Source organism: Corvus hawaiiensis, chromosome 4 (genome assembly GCF_020740725.1).
Source record: "Corvus hawaiiensis isolate bCorHaw1 chromosome 4, bCorHaw1.pri.cur, whole genome shotgun sequence".
Taxonomy (NCBI): domain Eukaryota; kingdom Metazoa; phylum Chordata; class Aves; order Passeriformes; family Corvidae; genus Corvus; species Corvus hawaiiensis.
Window position 1 is genome coordinate 2116857 of NC_063216.1, and position 25001 is coordinate 2141857.

Below are 25001 nucleotides of genomic sequence, written 5' to 3' on the forward strand. Positions count from 1 at the left end.
AGAAGGCCAAGGGCACCTGGCCTGGATCAGGAATATGTGGCCAGCAGGACCAGGGCAGTGATCCATTCTTCCCCTGTACTCGGCCCTGCTGAGGCTGCACCTTGAGTCCTGAGGCCAGTCCCAGGCCCCTCAGAGATGCTGGGGCGAGTCCAGAGAAGGGCAGCAAGGCTGGTGAAGGCTCTGGAGCACGAGTCTTACAAGGAGCAGCTGGGGGAGCTGGGAGTGTTCAGCCTGGAGAGGAGGAGGCTCAGGGGAGAGCTCACCACTCTCTACAAGTACCTGAAAGGAGGCTGGAGCCAGGTGAGGGTCGGGCTCTGCTCCCAGGAAACAGCAACAGGACCAGAGGAGAGTCTGAAGCTGTGCCAGGGGAGGTTTAGTTTGGACATTAGGAAGAAGTTCTTCACAGAAAGGTGACTGGGAATTGGAAAGGGCTGCCCAGAGAGTCACCACCCCTGCAGGTGTTTAAGAAAAGACTGGATCTGGCACTCAGTAGTGCCATGGTTGAGTTGGCAAGGTGGTGTTTGGCCATAAATTGGACTCGATCTGGAAGGTCTTTTCCAACCTATGTGATTCTGTGAAATATGGAGGGGTGAAGCACAGTATCTGCTCTACCTAGTGAGGGCAGAAGCTCTGCATGACTGTATTTGGCTTGGACTGCTTAATTTCAGCACTAGGAGGGATGCAAGAACAGTATTGCTTTGACTTCATGTATGTACCTGTGCTTAAAAGTGCAAGCTCTGTATTGCCATTAAAAAAAAAGGGGGGCGGGGGGGATGTTTATAAAATTTAAACCAGCACTACTTGACTCTGGTAGACCAAGCTTGCAGGGCCAGGTCTAGGCAACAGAACTCAGTGTGTGTCCAACAGAGTGACCTCTCCTAACCAGGCCTTGGCTGGGGAATGACAGCAGCTTGGAAGGGTCAGTAGTGTTAAGTCCAGGGGAAACCACAACACATCACTCACATCCACCTCCTTAAGTAACTTTATCACTTTTTTTTCTACATAGAGCTGACCTTCTCTCAGTCTCTTGGGTAGGCTGACTTGCTTCCTCCAAGGTAGAGGTCTAGGGTCATGCTGTAGAAGTGGGGGAGCTCCTGTTAGCTTCCAGTGGAAGCTGCTTTTGATCTCCCTGCAGTATCTGCAGGGCAGGCAAGGGACACTATCGACATGGACACAACAAACTGCTGAGGATGCATCTTACTGCTATACCTGTAGGGGCTTTGTCCTCATTTTTAACTTGCAGGATAAGCTTTTATTCAAGTGTAAACCTAAATCCCACTCAGACCAAAAGAATGCCACTTGATTTGTTAAGTAGCAGAGACTAATGGGACTGACAAGCTGCAGGTTAGGGGATCTCTTCTGCTAGGCTGCTGCTGCGTGTAAGCAAATGGTGACAGACTTGCAGGGATTTTGGATTCTGTTCTCAAGAGGCCTGCCTGGGGGAAGAGACCCTGCTGCTCGTCAGGTCACCCATTATCCCAGGAACTCGTCATACTGTTCCTTCCAATATGCAAGTGCAGCCCTCTTGGGGAAAACTGTCTAAAGCTTCGTGTGCCATTTGGTTAATAAAAGTGTTTCCACCTTGACAAGAAAGTTCTTTCCAGCGTCATGGTTCAATATATTCTGTTCAAGTGAAAGGGTACGTACATTTTTTCCTTCTGCTAATGGGACACTGCTGTAAGACCATGCCCCCAGGTTGCACTTTAATAAATGGTACAGTTTTCAAAAACAACGTGTAGACTACTTCTGTGCTTCCCCTCTCCCCCCGTGTTGGTGCAGGCACTGAAAGAAAAGGTGGTTTTATTTACATGAAACTTGCCTGCACAGGGACAGGACCAGAGTGTCTCTACTGCTGCCAGCTGCATCATAAGCCATGGTGAATTAGAAGAATGCCATGAATATTTGCACAAAAAAATGTTAGGTGGAAACTGAAGGTCTGCAGAGCAGTAGTAGCCATCAGAAATGAATTTTTTATTTAAGTTAAAAAACCCCACAAAATATTTACATACTTTAAAAAGTCCTGAGGCAGCCAGATCACAGGTGACACATTTGCCACCTTGTGTGATTATCAAACAACCTGAGTCCAAATTTGTTCAACCTGAGATGTAACTACAAGACATCCTACTTTTTCTTAAGCATATCCAGGTTGCATTGGCAAAAAGACTTGCCCTGTGCCTACCCTGCCCTTTTCTTTACAATTTTTCCGTCAGTTTTATTTTTCAAGCCAACACAGGTGTAAGGGGATTGATACTGAAGTTATCTTCAGCCTTCTCTGCCCACATCCCCCTCCATCCCTCAGGACTCTGTTCCCTCTTGCTGCCTGCTTCTCATCAAGATAGACCTGATTCCCACCCACCCCCCTCGCTGATCTCTGGTGATCAACCACCCATTCCACAGCCTGAGACCCTCCTGGGAACAACACTCAGCATGGCTCAGCTGCAGGAGTAGGGCTGGGAAGTGAATACTAAAGCAAAATGCTACAGCTGCTTAGAAAAAACACTTGAGAGGGCAGGCCCTGTGCCCACTGGGCCTCTGGAGGCACAAGGCAGGCTCTGCACAAAGGCTGCTGATGCCAAGATAAAAAATATTCTAGAAGGAGAGAGGCAAGCACTACTCCCTACAGGTACTGGCAGAGCTGGCAGGCAGTTCCCACTACTATTACTGCTGTGCTAGTCTACAAAAGCCTATCTATGAAGCTCTGCCATCCCTTTCACAGCTGTATTTTGGAAGTTAAGAGTAAATCAAGTGATCTTCATCAATCAAGGGAAGTCTTGAGGAATCCACGTTCTCCAGACAAGGCTGGAGAGCTCACTCACCGAGCTAGAGGGAGAGAAACAAGGGCATTATTAACAGCAGCAGGGTTCTCCCGCGGCAAGCCCTGCCCTGTGCGTGCCCAGGAGCCCGACGGATCCAGCACCGCGAACCAGCACTGCCACCTGCCGTGCTCCTTCCCGGGCCAGCAGCAGCCACAAGGCCCGGCAGGACAGGGCCCAACAGCCCCTGGGCCCTTGTGCTATGAGCCAGCAGCACGGGCCAGTCTCACACGAGTGGCTCATTCCTGGCATCATTCAGCACCCCGGAGCCAAACTGCGTGAAGGGAAGGGCAGTGCCCAGTGACACGGCACAGTGACACCGTGCCCAGGCTGCTGGGTGAGGCAGAGTGACAGCGTGAGCCGGGCTGCCCCTCTGCAGGTTGCTGCCAACACTGTCCATGGCAAGGCTGCAGTGCAGGAGCGTCCCTCAGGCCTGCAGCACAGCACAGCTGTGTCACCTCTGCTTCACAGGGTGGCAGGATCAGCCCTGCCCACTCAAATCTCATTCTCGAGCACCACCCAGTCTTAGCACGGGTGTGTTCGTCCTCTCCCCTCCCCAGAGTCGTTAAGTTACTGAAGCTGGGGCCAAATGCCCTGGCCTCTATAGCCTGGCTTGCCTGCGAGCTGCACAGCCTCCCCACATCTGCTCAAGTGCCAACAGAACAAGAACAGATTTGACCATTTCTCATTGTTCCTCCGCTAGTGTTAATTCTCAGGAGCAATTCCATTCCCCCTTCCAGTTCTCCCAAGCACTGGGGAGCTGAGAAAGACAAGAGCAGAGACCTCAGGGTCAAGAGACTGGGGAAATGCAGCCAAGAGAGCTCAGGTCAGGCTTTTTCTTCCCTGAGGGAATGAAAGAATCATTAACCAGAATCTTACTGGCACAGCTCCCTGAGGAGATTGCAGGGAGGAGAGGAGCAGTCACAGCTCTCTCTGCCTGACAGAACAAATGCACTGCTTGCTGACTGCTGTGAGAGGGGAGCAAGCAGAAACTGTGACATGTCCCCCTCAGGCACACTCATCTCCAGAGCTCTGCAGAGACCGACATTCCCTTCTGGCCCAACCTCCAGAGCACTACAGGGAAACCAGCAGGCCACAGGCAGTTCAGAGCTAGGCCACCCCTCAGGGAAAAACGCAGGACAGCTAAAAGGCTGGCTGTGACTCCCACAGAGCTGTTTGACAGCACTCACCATCTCAACAATGTAGTTGTGGAGCTGCTGGTTCATGTAGTTCAGAGTGGTGTTAAAGACACGGTGTAGAAGGGAGGGCACTGTATTCACAATTTTCTTAGTCAAGACCATTGCTAGCACCAACATGGCCTTTTCCTGTTCCATGTCTGAGGGGATGGATCTTGTAAGCTCTCTCACCACACTGGACATGTGCAGGATTATCTCCTGTATGGAAGGAAGAGAGGGATCTCAGTGCAACAGTTGTGGCAGATGGGGTCTCAGCACAGCCTGCCAGGACTGTGCTAGTAACTGATGTGCTTGTTGCAACACTCCACAGGATGCTGCTCCCCTTCCTCCCAGCCATGGCAGCCAGCCTGATACATAAAAAAACACCCCCAAAGAAACTGTGGCCCTTGATCCAGATGTAGACCTAATCCTTAGATAGCCTTCTTGTTCCTTTTTGACAGAAGGGACCTCAAACTCTACTTCTCTTGCACAGCAGCAAGGGCTGTTAGATGCTGGGCCAACTGCATCTATGAAGAGGCCAGCCCAGCAGGTCACCCAGCCAGGCCTAAGCCCACTGCTACTCCCAAAACTGTGCCTATGAACACACAGCACCAGAAAAGGGTCTCATGACTTGCTGTCTCTTCAGTGCTCAGTAACAAGCACAAGTTAAGCTCCCATCACTAACTTCCTCAATTTTTACCCACATGATGATCAGCAGATATACAGGACTTGGCAGCAAAGTCCAAAGATTTTAAGGACTAAAAGTAAGCCTTAGCCACACAGTTCATTTTCCAAGATAAGCCATTGGGCCATCAAAAGAAGGACAAAATGCCTCTGAAAGTCAGTCCTTTTCTACAACCACTATTCACCATCTGCAGAAAGGAGATGAGCCCAAGGAACCCAACCGACACATTAACTTCTGCCACAGAATCACCTCTAACAAATCTTCAAAGCTAAGTGTTTGGGATGAATTTTAAGATGCCTTCAAAGTCACAGCAGGAAGGATGCAGAATATTTAAAAGGAGAACTGCTCACTCACCTCTCTAGACAGATTCTCATTCAGAAAGTGCTGCACTAGGTTGTTTACTACTCTTCCTTGGATTTCTTTATCAAACTGGTCTCCAATCTCAGCGAGCTGAGCAGCAATGATCCGGATAACATCTTCATTTGTTGGAGCCAACCCTGCCAACACAAAGAGCAGAATTCAGTTCACAGGCTGTAGTCAGACCAGGTTCAGTGCAGGTCTCAACATTTTGCTCATCTCCATTAGCGACCTCCTTCCAACCCCAATCAGAGTGTGTTCGTGACAGGTCCAAGCACAATTTCTTTAAGTGCACCTGAGTTGCTTACCAGAGATAGTGGCAAACATGTTTTTCTATCTGTAGTTTAGGTAAAGTGCAGCCTCACCCTGCCCAAAAAAATCACTACAGGGCATGTTAGAACATCTCCAACCAAAACTTGAACAGCACAGTTACAGCCAACATCCTCCCCAGAGAGGGGAATTGAGAAGCTGTGCATGACCTTGACTGTCTTCTTCAACCTAATAATTCTAGAATTGAGTGACTTGCCAGGACTTGTCTCTTAAGCACCATCTAAAATACAGCACCTCATAGAATAGTTTGAGTTGGAAGGGACCTTGAAAGGCCATCTCATCCAAATCCCCTGCAATAAGCAGGGACATCTTCAACTAGATTAGATTGCTCAACACCCCAGCCAAACTGACCTTGAATGCTTCCAGGGATGGGGCATCCATCGCCTCTTTGGGCAACCTGTGCCAGTGTTTTGCCACCCTCACTCTAAAAATCTTCGTCACCTCTAGTCTGAATCTGTCCTTTTTCAGCTTAGAACCCTACACCTTGTCCTACCTCCTTTTGGCAAAGCTTGCCATAGTCACTTTTGGCATGAGACCTATGCAAGTCTGTGTGAGAGAGCACATTCACTGCAGCAGTTCCTCTTCACCCTGCTTCAGTTGAGGTCAATGTGCCAGCATTGACACACCCTGGGCAAGGGGCAATAGCCACCCTGCAGATGGCTAGCAAAGCAGGAACAGGACCAGAAGCTGTTTGAGAAACAGTTTCCACCACACTGGTAGAGCAGAAAGGGATTCACCTGGTACCAGAACTCGAGTTGTTCCAAGATGCTAGCCCAAGCACTGATACTGCCTGAGGAGCAGTGTGAGGCCTGACTTAACTGCCTTGTATCACTCTCCTTGAGGGCAGCTATCACCAGTACCAGCTTTGTGCCCTTGTCTGATGTGCTGCAGACAAAACCCAGTGACAGGTGCTCTAGAAATCCATGGAGAGATAAAGCACTAAGCACCAGTTGTCTTAACTTAAGTGTTAAATTCCCAACCAACACCACCAACAGCCACACTGCGAGGTTTCTCAATAGAGAAAACATTACTCCTCTGAAACAGACAACAGCAAAGATAGGAAATGGGGAAAGAAAAACACTGTGTTCAGAGAGACATGTGGGATGGAGAAAAGCCTGCTCACCTAGCTCACCATTCTGAAAGTGGCCACTCCGATTGCCATCGGTCTGAAGCTCATCGTCATCGCTTGCGTGGCAACAAAGCACTGCCTGCTGGTTTTGCAGGGACTGCAGCTGGTCTCTGAACTGACAGTCAGAGGATGCCTCCAGGAAGGTGAACAGCAGTGCATGTTCCATCTGAAGAGATCCATTGATCTGAAACATAAGGAAATCACCGTTAAGCCCGCACCTTGAAAGCGTCCCACTCAAAGCGCCTACGCATGCACTGTTTTCCAACCCTCAACACGTCTCTGTGCCTCCTTTGGGCACCCTGAACAGCACCAGCCAGGGCGTCCACAAGGCCTCAGCAAATGCAGACCGATTCCTGGATGTGGACCCACACAGGACTGTCCCATGGTGAATGACAGAGGCTCTGCTCTTACAAACTGGCGTTGCAAGAGCCAGCTCACCTTCTCCTCCCATTTCCAGCTGTGGCAATGGCAGCAACCAAAATCCAAGCTCCTCTTTCAAAACAGGTGTTTCAGCAAAAACCTTGCATTTCCCTTACTTACACATCTGTGTTTAGATGGGTTCCACCCCTGTATCTGGGAATTGGGCATTCTACTTGCTGTGCATAAAGAAGGCAGCAGCTCCCCATGTCAATGTAATCAGAGCAGAGCAGTAACAAGGTGGGAAACAGAGATAAAAGCATAAGCCTGCAAAAACCCCCAAGGTTCACATTTCTTCTCCCTCTTCAAAGGAACCTCAACCAGTTCCATAATAAACCTGTTCAGCTCCTCATAGAGGGCCAAGCAGCTGCTCACAAGAACAGTGACATGAGATGGGAGATCACTGCCACCTCCAGTGGCACATTCACCCCCAGTAAATGGGCATGTGCTGTCTGCATGGCCACACAACCTGCAGCCTTCAAGCAAGGCAGCACAGCGTGCCCAAATTAATTAGGTTGAAGAGGTCCATGAGGCAGGCAGACTGATAGACAAGAGGCCCCACTGGAACACCAGGCCTCATAACCAACTAAGGCCTCCAGAAAACCAGGAGACTCTTCAGTAATTTTAGTTAAACAGCTAAGAGAGCAGGATACAGTGTAAGCACAGAAATAAAGAAAGAAAATCCTTACTCTGGAATGCAGACGGTCTGCCTGTAAGAAAATACTTAGGTTTAATTTTATCCAGGGAGAAGAAAAATAGTTAAAGAAGAATGGTTTGTTATGTCAACAATAGGCAACCAGGATGAACTTGGTAACTGAAAGGGAGTTTTGGGGAGTGGAACCTTACAAGGCCATCGACATAACCATATCTGACTGGGCAGACAAGAGGAGGAACAGTCAGCAAAAGGCAGGAGTGGAGAAGTGGAAGCAAACGGAAAATAAAGAATATGATCAGTCAGAGATGAACAGAAGGCACATCTTCCATGATCTGAGCATGCATGTTTACAGACAGTAGTGCAGTTCACCTGGTGACCCAAACTCACTGGGGCACCAGTGACAATCCTCTTCAACAACCTGCTGGACTGGTCATTGGGTTTATCACTGATACATTTTTTAATCCTATTGTGTTCAAAAGGCTCGTGAGAGGGCAGAGTAGGGGGTTAGAACTGTATCCTAACTTGAACTGGGCTGGGGGAGGATGACAGACATTTCAGTTACAGTTCAGTGTATACGATTTAAGTGTGCTAAATAACAGCATCATAATTGTGTTTAACATTGTACAAACCCATGCAATACACTGATCACAGGGCTGTGCCCATTCATTTATTAGTTTCAGCAGTTTGTAGCTTTATCAATAAACATTGCAGTCTCTTACATAGCTACATCTCCAGTCCCAAGGGGAAGTGCCACACCGAGAAAACAAGGAAGTAGCCTGCAACCTAACTGGTTCCATCCACTTCTCTGTATCCAGAGCAGTGCCAGGAACCCTGCAGGAATTCTGGGAAGTTCAAGAAGGACAGGTGCCAACACTGAGACTTATCCCCTTCAAAGTATCTCAGGACAAGTGCACCAGAGAACCACTGTACACTGTGAACAGCTGGCCTCAGCCATGTTTGACTCTAACCTGTTCCATAATGGATTCAGGGACAGAGCAGCTCGGGTCACCCTCCGCTTCAGACCAGGAGTCCTCGTCCTGTGAAAGCGTAAGAAAGAGAAGTGTGAAAGGAATAAAAATTCCCGTAAGTCCACATCTTTCAGCAGTACTTGTGTCTGGCTGTGTCTCGTAGTAAATGTCCCTTTTAGTGATGCATATCCCTATTTCTGGAGAGAGCTGCCCATCACACACCGTCAGTCACGAAAAAGGGCTGAGGAAGCCACAGCTGTCTTAGTGAGAAGGGCCCTGTGCACGTGAATGAGAGGCACAAATCTCCCTCCTGCCACAGACGTGTGCCTGACAGTGAAGTGCCATAACCTACAAACAGGGCTTTAAGGCCAAGAGCTGGTGTGGGGGAAGGGAAGGGCAACCCTCCATGGTGCCAGAGGCTGAAAGGAAGAGCAGGGTTATCAGAGAGGAACTCCTGAGAGCAGGTGAGCTGATGGGTCTGCATGCACAGCAGAATATTCTGAAGTGAAACACCCAGCTGACGTTGCTACACATCTGCAGGGTCCTGAGGGTACCTCTCCCCACCCCTCCATGCAAGAGATCCACATGGATACTCAGGCTCATTTCAATACTTCCCAACAAATATCTGTGATGGGGAAGGTTGGATCAAGGGCCAACAAAGGCTCCCAGTCACATGAGAGCAACTCTGCTAAGTCTCCAGGGAGGCCAGCTAGGAAGAAGGGAGAAAGCAGGACAGATGCCACCAGCTCCTGTGCTGGTGCTCAGGGCTGATAGCCTGGCCTGTCCTGAGGCTGGGCAGTGCCCAAGGGAAGAGGCACCCAGGGAGGGAGAGCACAGGGCACCTGGGAGCCTCCCTCCCTCCCTTGCAAAGGGGAGATGTAGGAGCACAGTGCTCCCTCCTCATCCTGCCAGGAGCAGCTGATGGGTGGGTCAGAACCTTGCATTTGCTGCCTTAGGCACAACAGTCCCACAGCTGCACACAGAAGTCTCTGGTTCAACTCTTGATGAACAGGGCCTGGCTGAAAGTGGGCACTACCTCCCCACCAAGCCTTCTTCACCCAAGGCAATAACTTGGTTGTTATGCAGGCACCTTCTAACCAAAAAAGGGCTGAAAGCAATAAGGAACCCAAACAAAAGGCCTGCTAACCATCAAAGACCTGGGCTAGTGATAAATGACCCTATTTCACAGTAACAACCCCTCACATCTGTTTTTTAAATAACTAAGCGTGCTGGTATAAAAGAGGGAAGTGAGAGCAGAAATAAATTCAAATTCTGAAGCAAACCACAGTCATATTTCAAGAGACCATGAACCTCCCAACTTTTCAAAGGCTCTTAGAAGTCCAAGACCAAAACACAATCTCAAATATGTCTGAAACACACAACAGCCCACAGGAAGCCTCTCAACTATGAGCTCTTCTTTCCATGGAGTTATGCCAGACTAACAGCTACAACACAGGCTTAGCCCTTGCTGCTTTGCATTTTCCTCTGTTCCATTCAAATCCCTATTGCTGCTACTCACCTCTACCTAAGGAGTGTTCTGGCTGGGGAGAGTCCTCTGTCCTGTTCTCTGGGACCTGAACGGGCTCTGAAACAGGTCAGGGTGACCCTTCTTCTGGGCTTGACTTTGCTGGAAGAGACACAGATGTTAATTCAGGTTTGAGAACTCGAAGCAGAACCCTGAGATTAAGAGGAAAGTGGGGATTTAGAATGCAGTCTGTGGCAGGACTTTGGCTTTGTGCAAACTCCTCAAGAGATGTCCACACCAGCAGCATTTCTGTAGGTTAGGTAAAGCCTCAGTTTGCACATATTCTGGTTTTAGACAAAACATTTCTTTTCAATTCAATTTTCCCACTCTCTGCATTAAATGAAGAGGCAACCACTGCTCCAGCCCAGCCAGGTACCTGCTGCACCTGGAGATGTTAGTGGCTGTGCAGGGAGAAGAAACCTGCAACACACGTGGGTTCTTCCCTCAGGGATCGAATCAGCTCTGTGTAAATACAGACACTCCTCAGGCCAAGTCCACAGAAATAGAGACATTAAAACAAAATCACCCACCACCACAGTTGCAAATTGCACTTTTGTCTACTCCTGCACGTGAGCAGAGATAAAACAAACAAATAAAAAGAACAATAAAAAGTTTCACCACAGTCCAAAGTACTAATATGGTAAAAATTGGAGACAAGAGAGCTTGAACATGACAACTTCCCAAACTGAATTCCCTAAATCAAAGACTGACCACCCATGCAGTGAATGCTCCTGAAGGCAATACCTGCCTTCAGCTAAGAAAGTTCTGCTTGGGTGGTCAAAAACACACCAGAGAAGAGGAAAAAGGATTTCTCTCACGCCACAAAATGGCTTCCTACTACTACAGTACAGAGCAAACTATTTTTTATTTTAGTTAACTAGAAATTACAGGAACCTCAAGTTTTACGTAACTACTTTGAATCAATGCAAAGGGCTTTGATAGTCACAAAGTTCCTCCTGAGAAGTCAAATTCCTTAATGGAATCTCAAAAAAAAAAAAAAAAAACCCACCAACCCAAAAACCAAAGCAAAAAAAACCCCAAACAAAAAGAAAGACCCCAAACAAAAAAAAAAAGTCCCCTAAAGAACAAAGCCCAAACAGTCCAATGTAATCGTGCCAATACCACCCAAATTTCTTAATCATTAAGACTTCAGAATCCTAGTAGTTTTAGATTCCAATTAAGACTCTTTCTGGTGGAGGGAAAAAGGTTACTTTATACTGGGTAAAAAGAATCTTTAGTTGGAGAAGGAGAAAAGATGGATAAAGGGTACAAGCACCATCTGCACTCAGATTCAGAGTCAAACTAGATCATTTGCTAAGGCTGCTTTAGGGCTGCTGAAATCTTGGAATGAATTTTTACAGAATATGGTATTTTAATTGAAATACCAACTAATTTTAATACATTATTCATTTTTGCTTCTATTCACTCATTAGACAAATGAGTTTTGTGTGTTAACAGCTGATTCTGAGAAATCACTAAACGCCTTGAAGTGTCCAACAGATACGACTACAGCCAGTTTTTCAGTCCTGTTCTTTCTCTCTTTCTTAGAAAAAAATGAAGGGGGTACTTTAGGCACAAGTTTAAGACCCTTAAATCAGTTCTACAGAGTCAGTGCAGGGCATGTTCATTCCGACTCAACACTGTATGCGATGCAGGACTGTGGAGAGGCATATGGTAAGAAAACATAATCACAGCTGGAGAAGCACATCCACCAGCAGCCTGTCAGTGCAGTAGGAAAGACCTCACTCCACCCATACACAGCAGTTTTCACAAGTGAATTCTGTGGATGCTTCTTCCAAGGCAATCACAGCTCTTTAGATGGGCTGAGCACATCCTGAGGGGTGGTACTTACTGCTCTCCAACCCACAGCTCCTTCAGGAGATGGTGTCCCATCTTCTGTTTCTCCCTCTCATCCCCAAGTTGTGCTATCCTTTAAATCTCACAAGGACCTCACCAGAGGAGCTTTTCCCATCTGCAGTCCACCAATGAGGGGTGGCAACACTAGAGGCAACAGCAAGCAGGGCCAGAAGCCCCTGACTCCAGGCCTTAAGTAGAGATGGCACTGCAAGTTTGCAGGGTGGAAAAAAGGGAGAAGCAGGACTGCAAGACAGCTGGCACTCCACGCCTCTGCTCCACACCTCAACTCTTCCCACATCACGCAGTGAGGGGTAATGGAAAGGTAAAGGCTCACACAGTGTACTGCACTGCTCCCACAGCCCTTGCTGATGGTGCCATGCCACCCTGGAGAAAGAGGAAGCACTGGCCCTTGTGCTGGAGAGACCAGACTAAGTCCTCCCTGCCATACCATTGCCACATACTGTGGATGGCAAGGGCAAGCACTGCAAGCATGCATTTACCTTTCCAGGTGGGGAGCTACACATGCAAACAGTGCAGCTGCAGAGCATGCAAGGTGTCACCAGCACTAAACCCAGCCTGGGGCTCTGCTGGTCTCCACGCCCTGCAGGCCTGTCAGCAGCAGCTCCCTGCAGGGCAGCAAGAATCGGCCAGGAGCCCGTGGTTGTCTGCTGGGGGGAGCTCCCAACAGCTCTCAGGGCTGCCATACCAGAATCCCTGCAGCAGCAGTGCTAAGCCACCCTACAAATCAGTTTTCATCTCCACACTTGTGCTACATCTTCAAGACAGCTCAGAAAAGAAGCCACCCCACAAACAGTGCCTCTGCTTTCCATCACTTCCCCTCAGATTCTTCACCTCTCCTCACAGCTCTGCCTGGGAGTTACTGTTCTCAGCTCTAGCAGACACTGGCTGCTTAGTAAAACACTCTTTTCAGCAGGGAAGCCACAGGCCTGCAGGACTGACTCCTTTAATACTGTGTCTGGATTCCCAGACACCTCCCATACAAACACCAGCCAGTCAATGGACCTATTGTGTGAGCTGTCAAGATGTTTATGTCTCACGTTTGAGTCAGGAGCAATTAAAGTCTCCAAAGCAGAAACCACAATAAAGGATCAGTCACGGTGAAGTCAAAGACTTGCAACCTGAGCATTGCTTTCCCTGTGTGGCAGCTGGAAGTTAAGAACTTTGGGTGTGGCAGTCAGGATGACACCATTATTGGAAGAAATAACACCGTGCCTATTTGTCCCTTCCTCGACCTGCTGGCACTTACCTGTCTTGTAGGCAGATGTTTTACTGCTGAGCTACAGAGCTTTTTACAGAGCAAGGCATCATTTTACAGGCAGGGAAACCAAGTATTTGACATGTCCTGACATTTTAAATCCACATATTAAGCCATAACCACTCAATTTCACTGTCTTCATGAGAACTTGCCACAGGCACAACTACTTTACATAACCAGTCACTACTGGAAAATAAAGAAACAGGAACAGCGTCACAGACTTAAGAAAATCCTTCCTTGAGGATATTCTGAGCTGTGCCACTGTTGTCTGCAGCACTTCAAGTCATGAGTGTAAGCAAACACCACATCATAGAGCCCAAAGTCACCAAAGAAAGCCCTATCACTCCACAATGCACTTCTAGCCCATAAACCCAACAGGAACTGAACAGCCCAGGGAAGGTATTTTGTTGGTGTGCAAAACCAGCAGAGGTGAGTAAATAGGATGTTATCATTGCCGCAGGAAACCTGTCCCGATCGCTCCTTACTCTGCAAAGGATTTGCCAGCCTGTAACAGTGTTTAGAACGCTCCAAGATTTTGCTTCATTGGAGACTCACAGCACTCCTAAAGTAGAATTTGTTTCTAGGCTTTGGAAGGAGAAGCAGGGTGGTGGGAGAACAGGGACATCGCAATGTATAAGCCAGGTGGAGGATGGGCTCAACAAGACCCTCTGGGCATGCAGGCAGGCACACACACACAGCTGTGAACCTAAAGCCACGGTTTGGTGCATCTGTTTAATACTTGGAGAGCCTCAGGACTTTCCCCACCACAGGGAACACTGCTTCCAAACTAAGGGTATTTTCCATCCATTTGCCTTTGAGGGAGGATACAACATCAACAGCTCATTTTGGAACTGGCAAAACTGGCAAGCCACGAGGAGCGTACTTGGAGACGCCAGCAGCTCAGTGGCCCAGAGCAGAACACACCTCCTCCCCCAGTCACTTGCAGTTTATTTGCCAGGTGCTTAGGAAAGATGCCCTGTTCCTCAGGAACCAGGAGACTACTTAAAATCCAACCAGGACAACCTCTCCCTGATACTCCTAAGCACGACCACCCGACTGCTTGAGGTTTTCAGCTTCTGTGTCTCTTCCTTTCAGTTTCAGATTGCATCCTTCTTTAGGATGCAAATAACTCCACTACCAATCACTCCAGCAAGGGAAAACAAAACCCACCACCAACACGTTTACTCCTCATCCCTTTGATGCAAATGTACACTGAAACATGCTGAATACTTACTACTGCCTTAGCTGGAGCATTCTTACCTTTGCTTCTTTATGCTGCTTTAGTACAGAATTATCATCTCAGCCTTTACACCAAGCACTCTCAGCTGTGTATTCTGGCTTAGAAATACATTGCACACTTTATTTAAAGGGGTTTATCTTCCTCTTTGGAAGAAAAACTTTATTAGAGACAATTCTAAAAAGAAGGTGTCAGTTTGCCTTTTTGATAGAAATTTATTTAAGTTCCTGGAGGTCTTTTGCTGTTTCATGATGACATGAATTGCAGCAATCTTCTGGTTACCAGGGCAGTACTTTGACTTCCTAGGAAGAAAAACATCCAAATCCCTCAACAACCACTCTCCTCATTTGGCTCAAAAAGCTCTGGTGACCAGCCCACACACAGCACATGAATGAGTGTGAAGGAACACTGCCATACTGCTAATGCTCTTAAAAAAACAGGTAGGCAGGAACTTTTCATCAGCGTGGTTTCTGTATCAGATCAGTGACAGAGGCAGCATAACAACACTTTATTCTTCAGAAGCCAGCCTACAGACACAGCTGTGCTTAAACTGAGTCAGCAGGAAGACTGCAGCTGGAATTTTAATTCAGCTAACTACAGCTCGACCCAAGCAGAATTTCCACATCTCCCATGTTTCAGGCATAGCCACGCCTAAGAGGCAAGGGCAGGACTTGGATCTTGGCTGTCAGAGTGCAGTTTCTTGGATCTGGTACTGGGCTGTTTTTCCCCTCTGGTGTTGCACAAAGGAACTCTGGCCAGGTAACCTCACCCTGCACTTCACCTTCTCGGTAGGGTTAGGAAAATACTTTTACCTTTCCTCAGGACCTGGCTGGAGGGAGCAGAGCAAATCCTGACAAAAAAGCACCATCACCACTATCACACAAGACTACTGGTCTTTACAGGGTTAGCTTCCTGTTCAAAATCTGACTACTTCAGCCCAGCAGCTGCAACAGACCCCTGCTATAAAGGCACAGCATGTGCAAGCAGCTCTTACATTTGCCTCTTGGAAATCACAGAAGCAGGAAGGGCTGAGGAATCATAGTTCCAGTGTTTTGACCTTACCAAGGAAGAACAACCAGACTGAGAGCAGGCAGCACTGGGACAAACTCCAGCCATCACTGGATGTGCAAGTGACAGCATCCAACCACAGAAACACAAGACTTGCTTCTGGCTTTAGAGCATGCCCCAGCTGGGCCATGGGCACTGGACCCTTGCACTCCAGCAAAGCTGCTTTTACACTGGAGCAGCAACAAAGCGCTCAGTTCCTGCAGCAGACACAGTCTCAGCACTTGGCAACAGTGCTCTGAGGGGCACAAGTGCTACTTGGACAGGCTCTGCCAGCCATAACACCTCAGAAAGTAGGACTGGATACGAGAACTGCCATGCCACCTACAGGTCAAGAGAATCCTCCTGGTTTTAGTTTTTGCATAGGTACTACCGTTCTGTGCCAGCAGGAGCATGGACCACCCATCAGACAGAAAATCAAGAATGCCACGTCATTTTGCAACTTGGATGCATTTCACAGCTGATACTTACAGTAAAGAGGAATGTAAATCTGTCTTTCCTTTGCCTGACTGGCAAGTTAGATAAGCAAAACCAGAAACTGGTCAGAAGTAATTAAAAAAAGAATTCAAAAAGTCAGCTGTATGGATACAGGTGGCCCCTAACAGCTGCATTCCCTCTGCCTTTGGTTACCTTCAGGCCATATGAGTAGACAAGAACTCTCTTTCTAGACTGGTAAGCACCAGGAATATCTGCACTGCTTTCTGGAACAAAGAGAAGCTGTGAAGATGCTTCAGTGTGACATTTAAACACTGGATCAGAGTGGCCCATTGGAGATAACATGTCCAAGGAACAACAGTTCAGCAGCACTTCAGGAGCTCCCTGCTTAGGTAAAACAAGAGTGCTGATGCAACAGCCAGGATGGCACTCAAGGAGCAGCTAAGCAACAGTTCAGTGCACTGGACAGTTTACTGTCAAGGGAATTCTCACTGCTGGTACTCCCCAGAATGACTTCAGTGGAGCCTCTCGGACTGAACATTCATCATAAAAAGACCCAAAGCATTTCTAGAGGAAGGGATACAAAGACAAATCTTCACAGCCACACGTTCATATGCTCTGAGAGCATCCAGAACCCTGTGTCAATATTTGACAGCTTTTCCAAAACATGAAAGTGAATTTTAAATGGGCTCCCCCCCTCCTAAACAACTGTATCAGAGATGTAAACATCTCTTACACTCCTCACTTTTATGAGACAACTGTGCACCAGCACAGTCAGAGACGATCCCCAGAAGGAAAGTCTGACACGGATCCTTTGATTCCCTTCTCCCACTGTGCTGCACAGCAACCTCCATTCCCACCATGACAGTTAAAGTGATGAAGCCAGTACAAAAATATTAAAAAAAAAAGAAAACAAGATAATCTTGAAGGAATCTCTTATGACAGGAGCCCAGAAATCCTCAAAAACCTTAAAGAAAAAGCTGTGCATCAAACCAGGCAGCCAAAAATGATGGTAACTCACAGCAGCATTCATAATCCTGATCAAAGCCGTTTGACAGCAGCACCTCATACACAGTAAGCACAAAAGAAATCATCATCTCTTTTAAACACCTTTCACAATGATACAGAGCTAAGAAAATACTCCCGCTCAAAGAAGCACTGCAGGAGCCATTTGGGAGCTGTGACAGAAGAATTGCAAATAGGTGCCTCCCAGAGTACACATTTCCTAGTGCCAGGCAAACAGGAGATGCCTCAGCACGTTGCTGCTTCTGCTCAACAGCTATGGGCTCTCTTAGCTGTAGGTCTACAAGCACAGTGAAAAAGTGTTTTTTTTTCTAGGAGAAAACACATGACTCTGCATGAAACAAAGCAAAACCATGTCACTTTCAGTTCTACCTTAGGAGGAACAGGTTGATGTTGAAACACAGGAAGAGCATATAAACCCCAAATATAGCAACTGCTGATCTAAGTGGATTTGTTTTGTGTAGCTGTCAATCAGAAACTACACTTACCAAAGAAAGTAGAAAGGACATGAAGGAAATGACCCAAAATGTTTGAGAGACCTGGGTATTGCCCATTCCATAAACAGCAGTAAGAGCACTACAAACTGGCCGAAGATCACAGTCACAGCATTTTACCAGGAAATAGAGCAGGTTTGCAGACATTTAAACAAAAATCCAACATCCATGTGTGCCACGATTGCACACACAGTCCAATTCCCCTGCTCATGCTTCAGTGAAGCTGAATAAAAGCTCTGAGAGTTTAAAGGAAAGTAGGGAGCAAGCTACTGAGGTAGGAGGAGTTTAAAGCCACAATGACACTGTCCTCTCGTGGGAGAAAGAGCAGAATTCCCATAATGCATGAAGGGGTACAGCCCTTTCCTCATGTTAGCCAGCAAGGCCAGCCCAGCCAAAGCCCACCAGGGCCAAGAAGCACCTCCAAGCAGTGCCATAGTGGTGCAAAGAGGCAGGAAAAGCAGCAGACTGCATCAAGAGCAGAAGTTACCAAGTGCCCAAGGCAGCGCTAACAATGCTCCCAGCCATGGGGCTCCTCAAGGGGAGCTGAAGGATTCTTGGAGCAGCTGTTGCCAGGAAGGGTGTGAAAGTGGCATCAACACAGCCCTATGCTCTACACGGGGCAATTCCTTCAAAAAGCGCCCAGGAGACAATCCCTGCCATCTCATCCAGGTGCAAGGAGGTGCCTAATGGCAGCTCTAGAGAGTCCTGTTCTCTTCCCAGGATAGATGGGGTGACAGCAGGATGCCAGGAGACGGTTCACTACAGACATCTGGTACAAATTGAGGCAGTCACAGAAGCTTAACAGATTGCTACCAAACCTAAAGAATGCCATTGGATACTGTGTGACTCAACATTTCTTTCTACATTTTACTCCTCCTTTCCCTACATACTTCCTATCTTGCCTGGGTCAAAAAAATCAGACTTGTATAATCTCTAAGGAAGGGACCACCTATGCACATACTATAATCATAACTGATAAGCTTCAATTAAAGCTAAACTCAGCCCCCTGCAACCTCCTCCGACCCCAAGGGAAGCCATCGAAAACTAAAAGGGGTTCAGACTTCCAAGAGTTTTGCACCTTTGGCTAAGCCACAAGTTCCACTCACTAATTAGAAATACTTGCATGTACTTGGCTTTGCACAGCACACAGATACGCAGGTAATTCCAGCCCCCAAAACTCTGTAATCTGACACAGACAAAAAGCCATAGCATGCCAAGAAAAAAAGGAAGAAGGCTCCTAGAGGAAAAAAAAAACAACCCGAAAAACCAACCCAAAATTGATAGTAAATTCTGCTCTTTCACTCATCTAGGAACTGCTAAGCAGCGAAAATGAAACCTGCCTATCTGCACACAATTCCCCTCAGCAGAGAAACCGCTGACTCCTTCCTGCTGGAGAATTCGTAGCCAGAAGCCAGAGGAGCTGCTCTATCAAGGAACCAACACCTTGAGGCTGCTCGTCCACAGTCACACCAGCAGTCCTTGCACCAGGTGCAGAAACCTGTTCAGAGTTATTAGAGACAGTCCCTTCTCCCCCATCCAATGCCTTCCAAGCACCAGGCTGCTCCAGGAAGGCCTCCAAAGGTGACAGTCACTGATTTATGTGTCTGCCTGCTTCCACTATAAACATTTTCATTCTATTACAGAAAAAAAAAAAAATCTGTTTGATCTGTCAGCTCCTCAGACTCCTGCTGAGTGTGGATAACTTCTGTCATCCTGTTACACAAGAAAAAAAAATATAGGGAAGCATGGCATAACTGACCTCAGGTGAGAGTGTTCAGTGAACACACACGCACCCCTCCCATATAATTCCCAAATTATATGCCATAGTTCTTACTGGTTTAGGATCTAACAGAAATAAAAAGCCACACTGAGCTCCTTTACAAGGCCCTCACATTATCCAGAGATGCTGCATCCTGGTTCTGGGCACAGGCATGCCCAAACCCCAGGAGCACAGACTCCTGGTTTGCATAGGCAGCCCTGGTGGAGTGTTGCACACTGTTCTGCTGCCTGTGCACGGTGAGAAACTGAGCTGAACTCACGGTCTCAGCTGGCCTAATCTGGTTTTAAGAAATTGGGAGGGCAGGAACACAACAAAACCACCTAACCAAAAATCAGTCATATTTTTTTCTTCCTAAATTCAGCAAATGTCACCAGATGCAAACAAGAAGGTGCTGACAAATCAGAAGGGAAGATTTTTCACACTGACCCTTCTTAGTACAGGGCAGCCTATCCACAAGCTTTACAATCACCTGTTACACTCTGCACAGGCACAATGGAAGTGTTTTGCCTCAGCAGGTCCCTAAGCCCTGCCAGTTACCTGTAATGACAGACAAGAGACCTAAAAAGGAAGACAAGAAAATGGGAAGAGACAAGCTGCAGAAATCCAAGCAAATAACACAGTGCTAGAATGCTACTTTTTATACAATGCATTCCCCCAGTGTTTTTGTGTAACACCAGTGGCACAGAGGAGATCTCCAGGAATAGGTGGTGCAAAGTTATCCTAAAGAAGACACTGAACAGGACTAAACTTATGTAAATAGGCTGAAAAGGAAAGGGGGAGAAAAAAAAAAAAAGAACCACACAGAAACCCCCTTCTTTTTAAATAACACCTTTTAAGACGTTATGCTTCCAAAGGCAGGTGAAAACAGTTTCGGTCTGATTAGTGATAAAAAGTTACAACAGAATAAAAACCACTCTTCCCCATGTGGACTTTTGCAAAAAGTCCTTTACCAAAAAACCAAACCAAAACTTTCAAAAATAATTTCCTGTTGGGGAACCACTTTGCTCCTTCCTCCATCAAACATTTTAACCATTTTGAACAGATAACAAGTATCTCATGACAAGATTATGGCCCAGATGCCTCAAGAGACATAAAGAAAAATTCACCACTTTTCACTCACTTCTGAAATAAGCATTGACTTTCTGAATTCAGTGATTTAAATAACTCTGAGGCACTGTACCTTCTTTTTTTTATAGTTAAAGCTACAAAATATCATCGTTTAAAAGAAGACAAGAACATCATCCCCCCGCCAAACCCACCAGTTTCAGACCCACTGTCACTCCAAGGTACAGAGACCATCTCCAGAGCACATAACTTACAGAAACACCCTTCTAAGGAAGGGGACCTGCTCACTCCGTTCCCTTCCACTTCACACACTACCCAGTCTCCTGCTCCAGCGTTCGCTCATCCTGAATCCAACACGTCCTTGTGGTCACGGGAACGTGAGCGCTGCTCACGGGAAACAAAGGGCAGCCACAGGCGCTCAGCACCTCAACAGGCAGCCACTGACATACAGCTCTGGGGAAGGCAAAGCGCGGATAAAAGCTCACACTGAGTTGATTCATCCGTATCAATCACCTGCTCTTCCTAAAAATGCTGGCGCTATTATTAGAAATCCTTCCTTGCCTTGCTTTCTTCCTGGAGCTGCCACTCCCACATCCCTCTGTTGTTGGAAGGCTGAGGCAAGCGCGGGTCCCTCTGGAGTCGCCGCTTCAGGACTAACTCCTTCCTCTCCCCTGCCCGGCCAAAATCGCTCCTGACAACGCTCACCAGAAACCGAGGGCGAGATGCTGCTGCACTTTTACCACGTAGTCCAAAGGCGAGAGACCTTTTCGTGGTTTTATGAAATACCACCTGAGCGGGAGGGAGGACGGTTCGCGACAGAGGCGGGGAAGAGGGGGAAGCGCGCAGTGGCTCGATCCCGCCGGGGGAAGCAGCGGAGGGGCCGGAGTCGGTGGCGGAGCGGAGGGGTCACTCCCAGCACAGGCGAGGAGGGACGAGCGGGACAGCGGCAGCGACCGAGCAGGAAACGGCAAAGGAAGAAACAACCGCACCGCTGAAAGGCAAGGCCGGATTCGGCGGGCAGAAAGGAACCGGGAAGAACGGCCGGGAAGTGGAGGAGTTTCCAGCACCCGCGAGAGAAAGAAGAACGCGCACACGGCCCCCCGCGGGGTCACTTCACCCTCCCCTCCCCCCAGGCTGCGGGGCTGCGAGCTGCACCCCGCGGCCCGGGAGCCAGCGGGCCCGGCACTCGCCCCGACACCGCCACGGCCACCGCCGCTTCCCGGGCGGGCCCGCGCCGCACCGAGTCTCGGGCTGCTCCCGGGCCGCGGCCCTCGCTCACCCCGCCAACTTCCCGCCCAACGCGGTGTCCCCGCCAAGCTGCTCCCACGGCCGGGGGGGGGCCCACGGGCAGCACTCACCCGGAGCGGAGCGCGATCCCGCAGCACTCACCCGCAGCGGAGCGCGGCCGCCCGTATTTGAGGGCCGAGTCGGCCCCGCCTCGCGGGCGGCAACGGCGGCACGCGCCCGCCAACGGCCGCGCGGGCCGCGCGTGAGGGCTCGGGAATTGCCCCGCGCCTCGGGATCCGCCCCGGGCCTCGGGATCCGCCCGGGCCGAGCCGGCAGCGATCGTCGCGCTGGAATTGTCATGGGTCCCCACCTGGTGCTGGTTAGCCAAAGGCTCCTCATGCCCCATCTACAGCCACTTCCCTCCCTGCCAAATAAATGCAAATTTTCCTTTAAGATCGTTTTATGGGCTTAAAATCACAGAATCACAGAACCAGTTAGGTTGGAAAAGACCTCTGAGGTCATCGACTCCAACCTGTGACCAAAGACCACCACATCAACCAGCCCATGGCACTGAGCGCCACACCCAGGCTTTCCTTAAACACCTCCAGGGACAGCGACTCCACCAGCTCCCTGGGCAGCCCTTTCCAATGTCTGATCACCTTTCTGGGAAGAAACTCCTGATGTCCAATCCGAACCGCGCCTGGTGCAGTTTAAGACTTTGTGCTCTCATTCTGTCACTTGCTGCCTGGGAGAAGAGGCCGGTCCCCACCTTGCTACAACCTCCTTTCAAGTATAGCAATACAGTCCTACTTCAACTAATTCCTATTTAATACAGCCTTACACTTCAACATAGCTCTGTTTAGAGCAGTGCTTACCTGGTATTCAGTACAGGCGTCCTTTCTGTCACACTTTTCTTCCTAACATGCCCAGTCACGGTGCCAATGCCACACTCAAGCTTTGGATTGCCCCACAGAGCGTGCCAAGGGTGCCTGATCTTAGGCTGCTTTTTGACGTCCTGGGATCCTGAAGCAATTCTGATTTAGCTTTGAGTCACACCACCAGGTGGCTTCCCGCTAGGAAGGGTGTTGGGGGGAAAAATGACACACAAATACGTGATTTCAAGGAACTGAAGAGAAGTTTCTGTTTCCTCAGACTTAGCTTTGTCTTGGTAAGTCAGCACTGCCCCAAGCAGCCCCCCTCTGTCCCTTCTGTCCAAAGTGTATTTCTTTCTTTTGAGAAATCGCTGTGGGTTTTTTAATACCTTTCTATTTCCGGTATCTGAGTAATATGGATTGTATATTTGTATAGAAAATGTGAATAATAAAAACGAGATGTTATCTTTTGCTTACAGAAAGCCACATGATTCCCATACCTGAGACATGCAGAAAAGCACCACACACTCAGCAGGTTAGGAAATACTAGTTTATCCACTTTCCTGCTGTCCACAGGCATTCACACTGTTCCCAAGGTGCCAAGGCAAAATAGTGCTTTGTCTGGAGCTGATTTCTGGAGCAGGGTTTTTTTCCTTCCTTATTTTGAGTGCTGTGTAAAAGGGTGCAAGCTAAGGAAGGAGGCAACTCTTCCTCACATCCCTCAAGTAATATCTACAAAATGAAGCATGAGGCCCCCTTCTTCCCTGTGGCTCCAGGAGGAGATGCAGCCTCATGCCAGCACTCTTGCTTTCACCCATTACCACCTATAGGATCATGTTCCTGGTAACTGCTCCATTCCTGCTTAGGATTTAAAGCAGGAAGATACACTCAGGACTTGCTGGAATTCTTAAGAGATGCGTGGCCAGGTAGAATCCTTACAGGATTAGGTTTACATTCTCTGACATGCAGGACTTAAAAATTCAAATACTAATGTAGGCAGCAATTGCTAATTGCTGTCACAGCACTGATGGTGAGGACTTTTCAAAAAAAAAAAAAAAAACCCTATAAAACATGAGGGAAGCCAGAATGGCAGGGGGTTGTAGGCATGACTTTCCCATAGTTGTTGTTCCTGACAAGTTACACTCATTGTCTTCAGCCAGGCCGAGTGCAGCCAGGAGGGCTGTAGAAGATAATATATATCTGCTGCTGCCAGAAAGAGGCTCTGCACGCTTCTCAATGAACCCACGGACATCCTCCTTCCTGCGCTCCCGAGGGCACGCTCCCCCTCCCACCTCGGTAACTTCCGTGCTGTTCCTCACCTCTGCACGCAAGGCAAAGGGCTGGGGAGGGGCTGTGGTTCTGCGCCAAGGGGAAAGGCGCAGGGTGGGTGGGGCAGCTTCGTGGGCATGGAATAGCACCTGTGGAAACGGTCAGAGGCTCCTGAAGGCTACTTTCATTATCAAGGGAAAAGGAAAGCAGCAGCTGCCACCAGGCTGGGCTCCTGGGGCAGGGTTTACTTGTTAGAAGATCCTTTTCTGGTGTAATTTCTTAGTCACGCGTAGCTAATCTGTGCAGGAGCACTTATCTCGGACGGCCAGCGTAGGTCTTCACCCAAGCAAGCAACAGATAAAAGTTCTCCCTAGACCTGTTGTTCCATCCACAGTTTATAAAACAGCCGAATGTCTTTGTTCCTAATTGAGATTGAGGACCAGCGAGTTTGCAGTGTAACTAAAAAGCCGTGAGGAAGTGTTGCAAGACTGGTCTCCTAAGCGATGGATGGGAGCCAACCTCCTGCGTTCCAGAGTCCAGCAGTCGCTTTCCAGACATCCATTTTTCTTTTGGCATCCAGTGAGAAATCCTCGGGGACTGGACTTTGGAGAGCAGAGAGATCCTCCATCCCTGGGTAACCACAGCTTTCTCCCACTACTATTTTTATTCCCACTACTATTTGGGAGCAAGAGACCAAAAGAACAGGAAGAATTATAAGGTTTGAAGCATACCCAACGAGCTGCTGCCCTAGTGAGCTGCACAATTGAGGCAGCAAGTGCTGTCACTCCTGCCACCTGCAGCACGGCCTGCCGGCCCAGCCTCCAGGCAAGGGGAAATCCAAGGCCTGTCATCCCTCCTGCTGCAGTAATAGGTTTCCTTTAATCACACCACCATAGGAACACCAGGGTTTATCCTTTGTTTTGAGAATGGTTGAGTGAACAAGAAAATAAAACACATTGTTTGGGATTTCCCCAGCTGGGATTTCCCCCAACATCCTGTGTGAAACCTCTGCTTCTTAAAAAAAAAAAAATTTAAAAAAAAGTCAGCACAGAGGCATTCATGTAATTCTCCCATTATTTTACTGAATGCTGCTACAGCAGCATCAGATGTTCAGGCTGTAGCAGGCTAGTTCTGCAGGCTGAGGAAGTGAGCTTCAGCTACAGAAATGAAATCCTCGTTTCTACAATCCAGTTTATATTACCTTCATCCCTTCTTGGCCTTTTACTGTAACTGCTCTTCACAGAGAATCTGAAGAAACAATGTAGAGTATGTACATGCACTGGGGGTGTATCATTGATATAAAGATATCAGATAATTCAGAGTGGCTGAGAGTGAGCCAGCAAAAGA

At 48.3% G+C, this 25001-nt stretch overlaps 1 protein-coding gene across 3 annotated transcripts; it reads right to left on the reverse strand.

Moving 5' to 3' along the window:
• Positions 1–1950: 1950 nt before the first annotated feature.
• Positions 1951–21756, reverse strand: BID (BH3 interacting domain death agonist). Of its 3 annotated transcripts, none has more exons than XM_048300321.1 (7): positions 21676–21756; positions 10049–10156; positions 8530–8598; positions 6484–6673; positions 5028–5170; positions 4004–4207; positions 1951–2820 (listed from the first exon to the last, which is right to left on the reverse strand). In XM_048300321.1, the coding sequence occupies exons 3-7, from the start codon at positions 8536–8538 to the stop codon at positions 2809–2811; spliced, it is 558 nt and encodes a 185-aa protein (XP_048156278.1). In that variant the 5' UTR covers positions 8539–8598; positions 10049–10156; positions 21676–21756; the 3' UTR covers positions 1951–2808. The 3 variants fall into 3 exon arrangements, with proteins under 3 accessions (XP_048156278.1, XP_048156279.1, XP_048156277.1); XM_048300322.1 differs by having other exon boundaries at positions 6493–6673; positions 21645–21750; XM_048300320.1 differs by having other exon boundaries at positions 21645–21750.
• Between the last annotated feature and the right edge of the window lie 3245 nt (positions 21757–25001).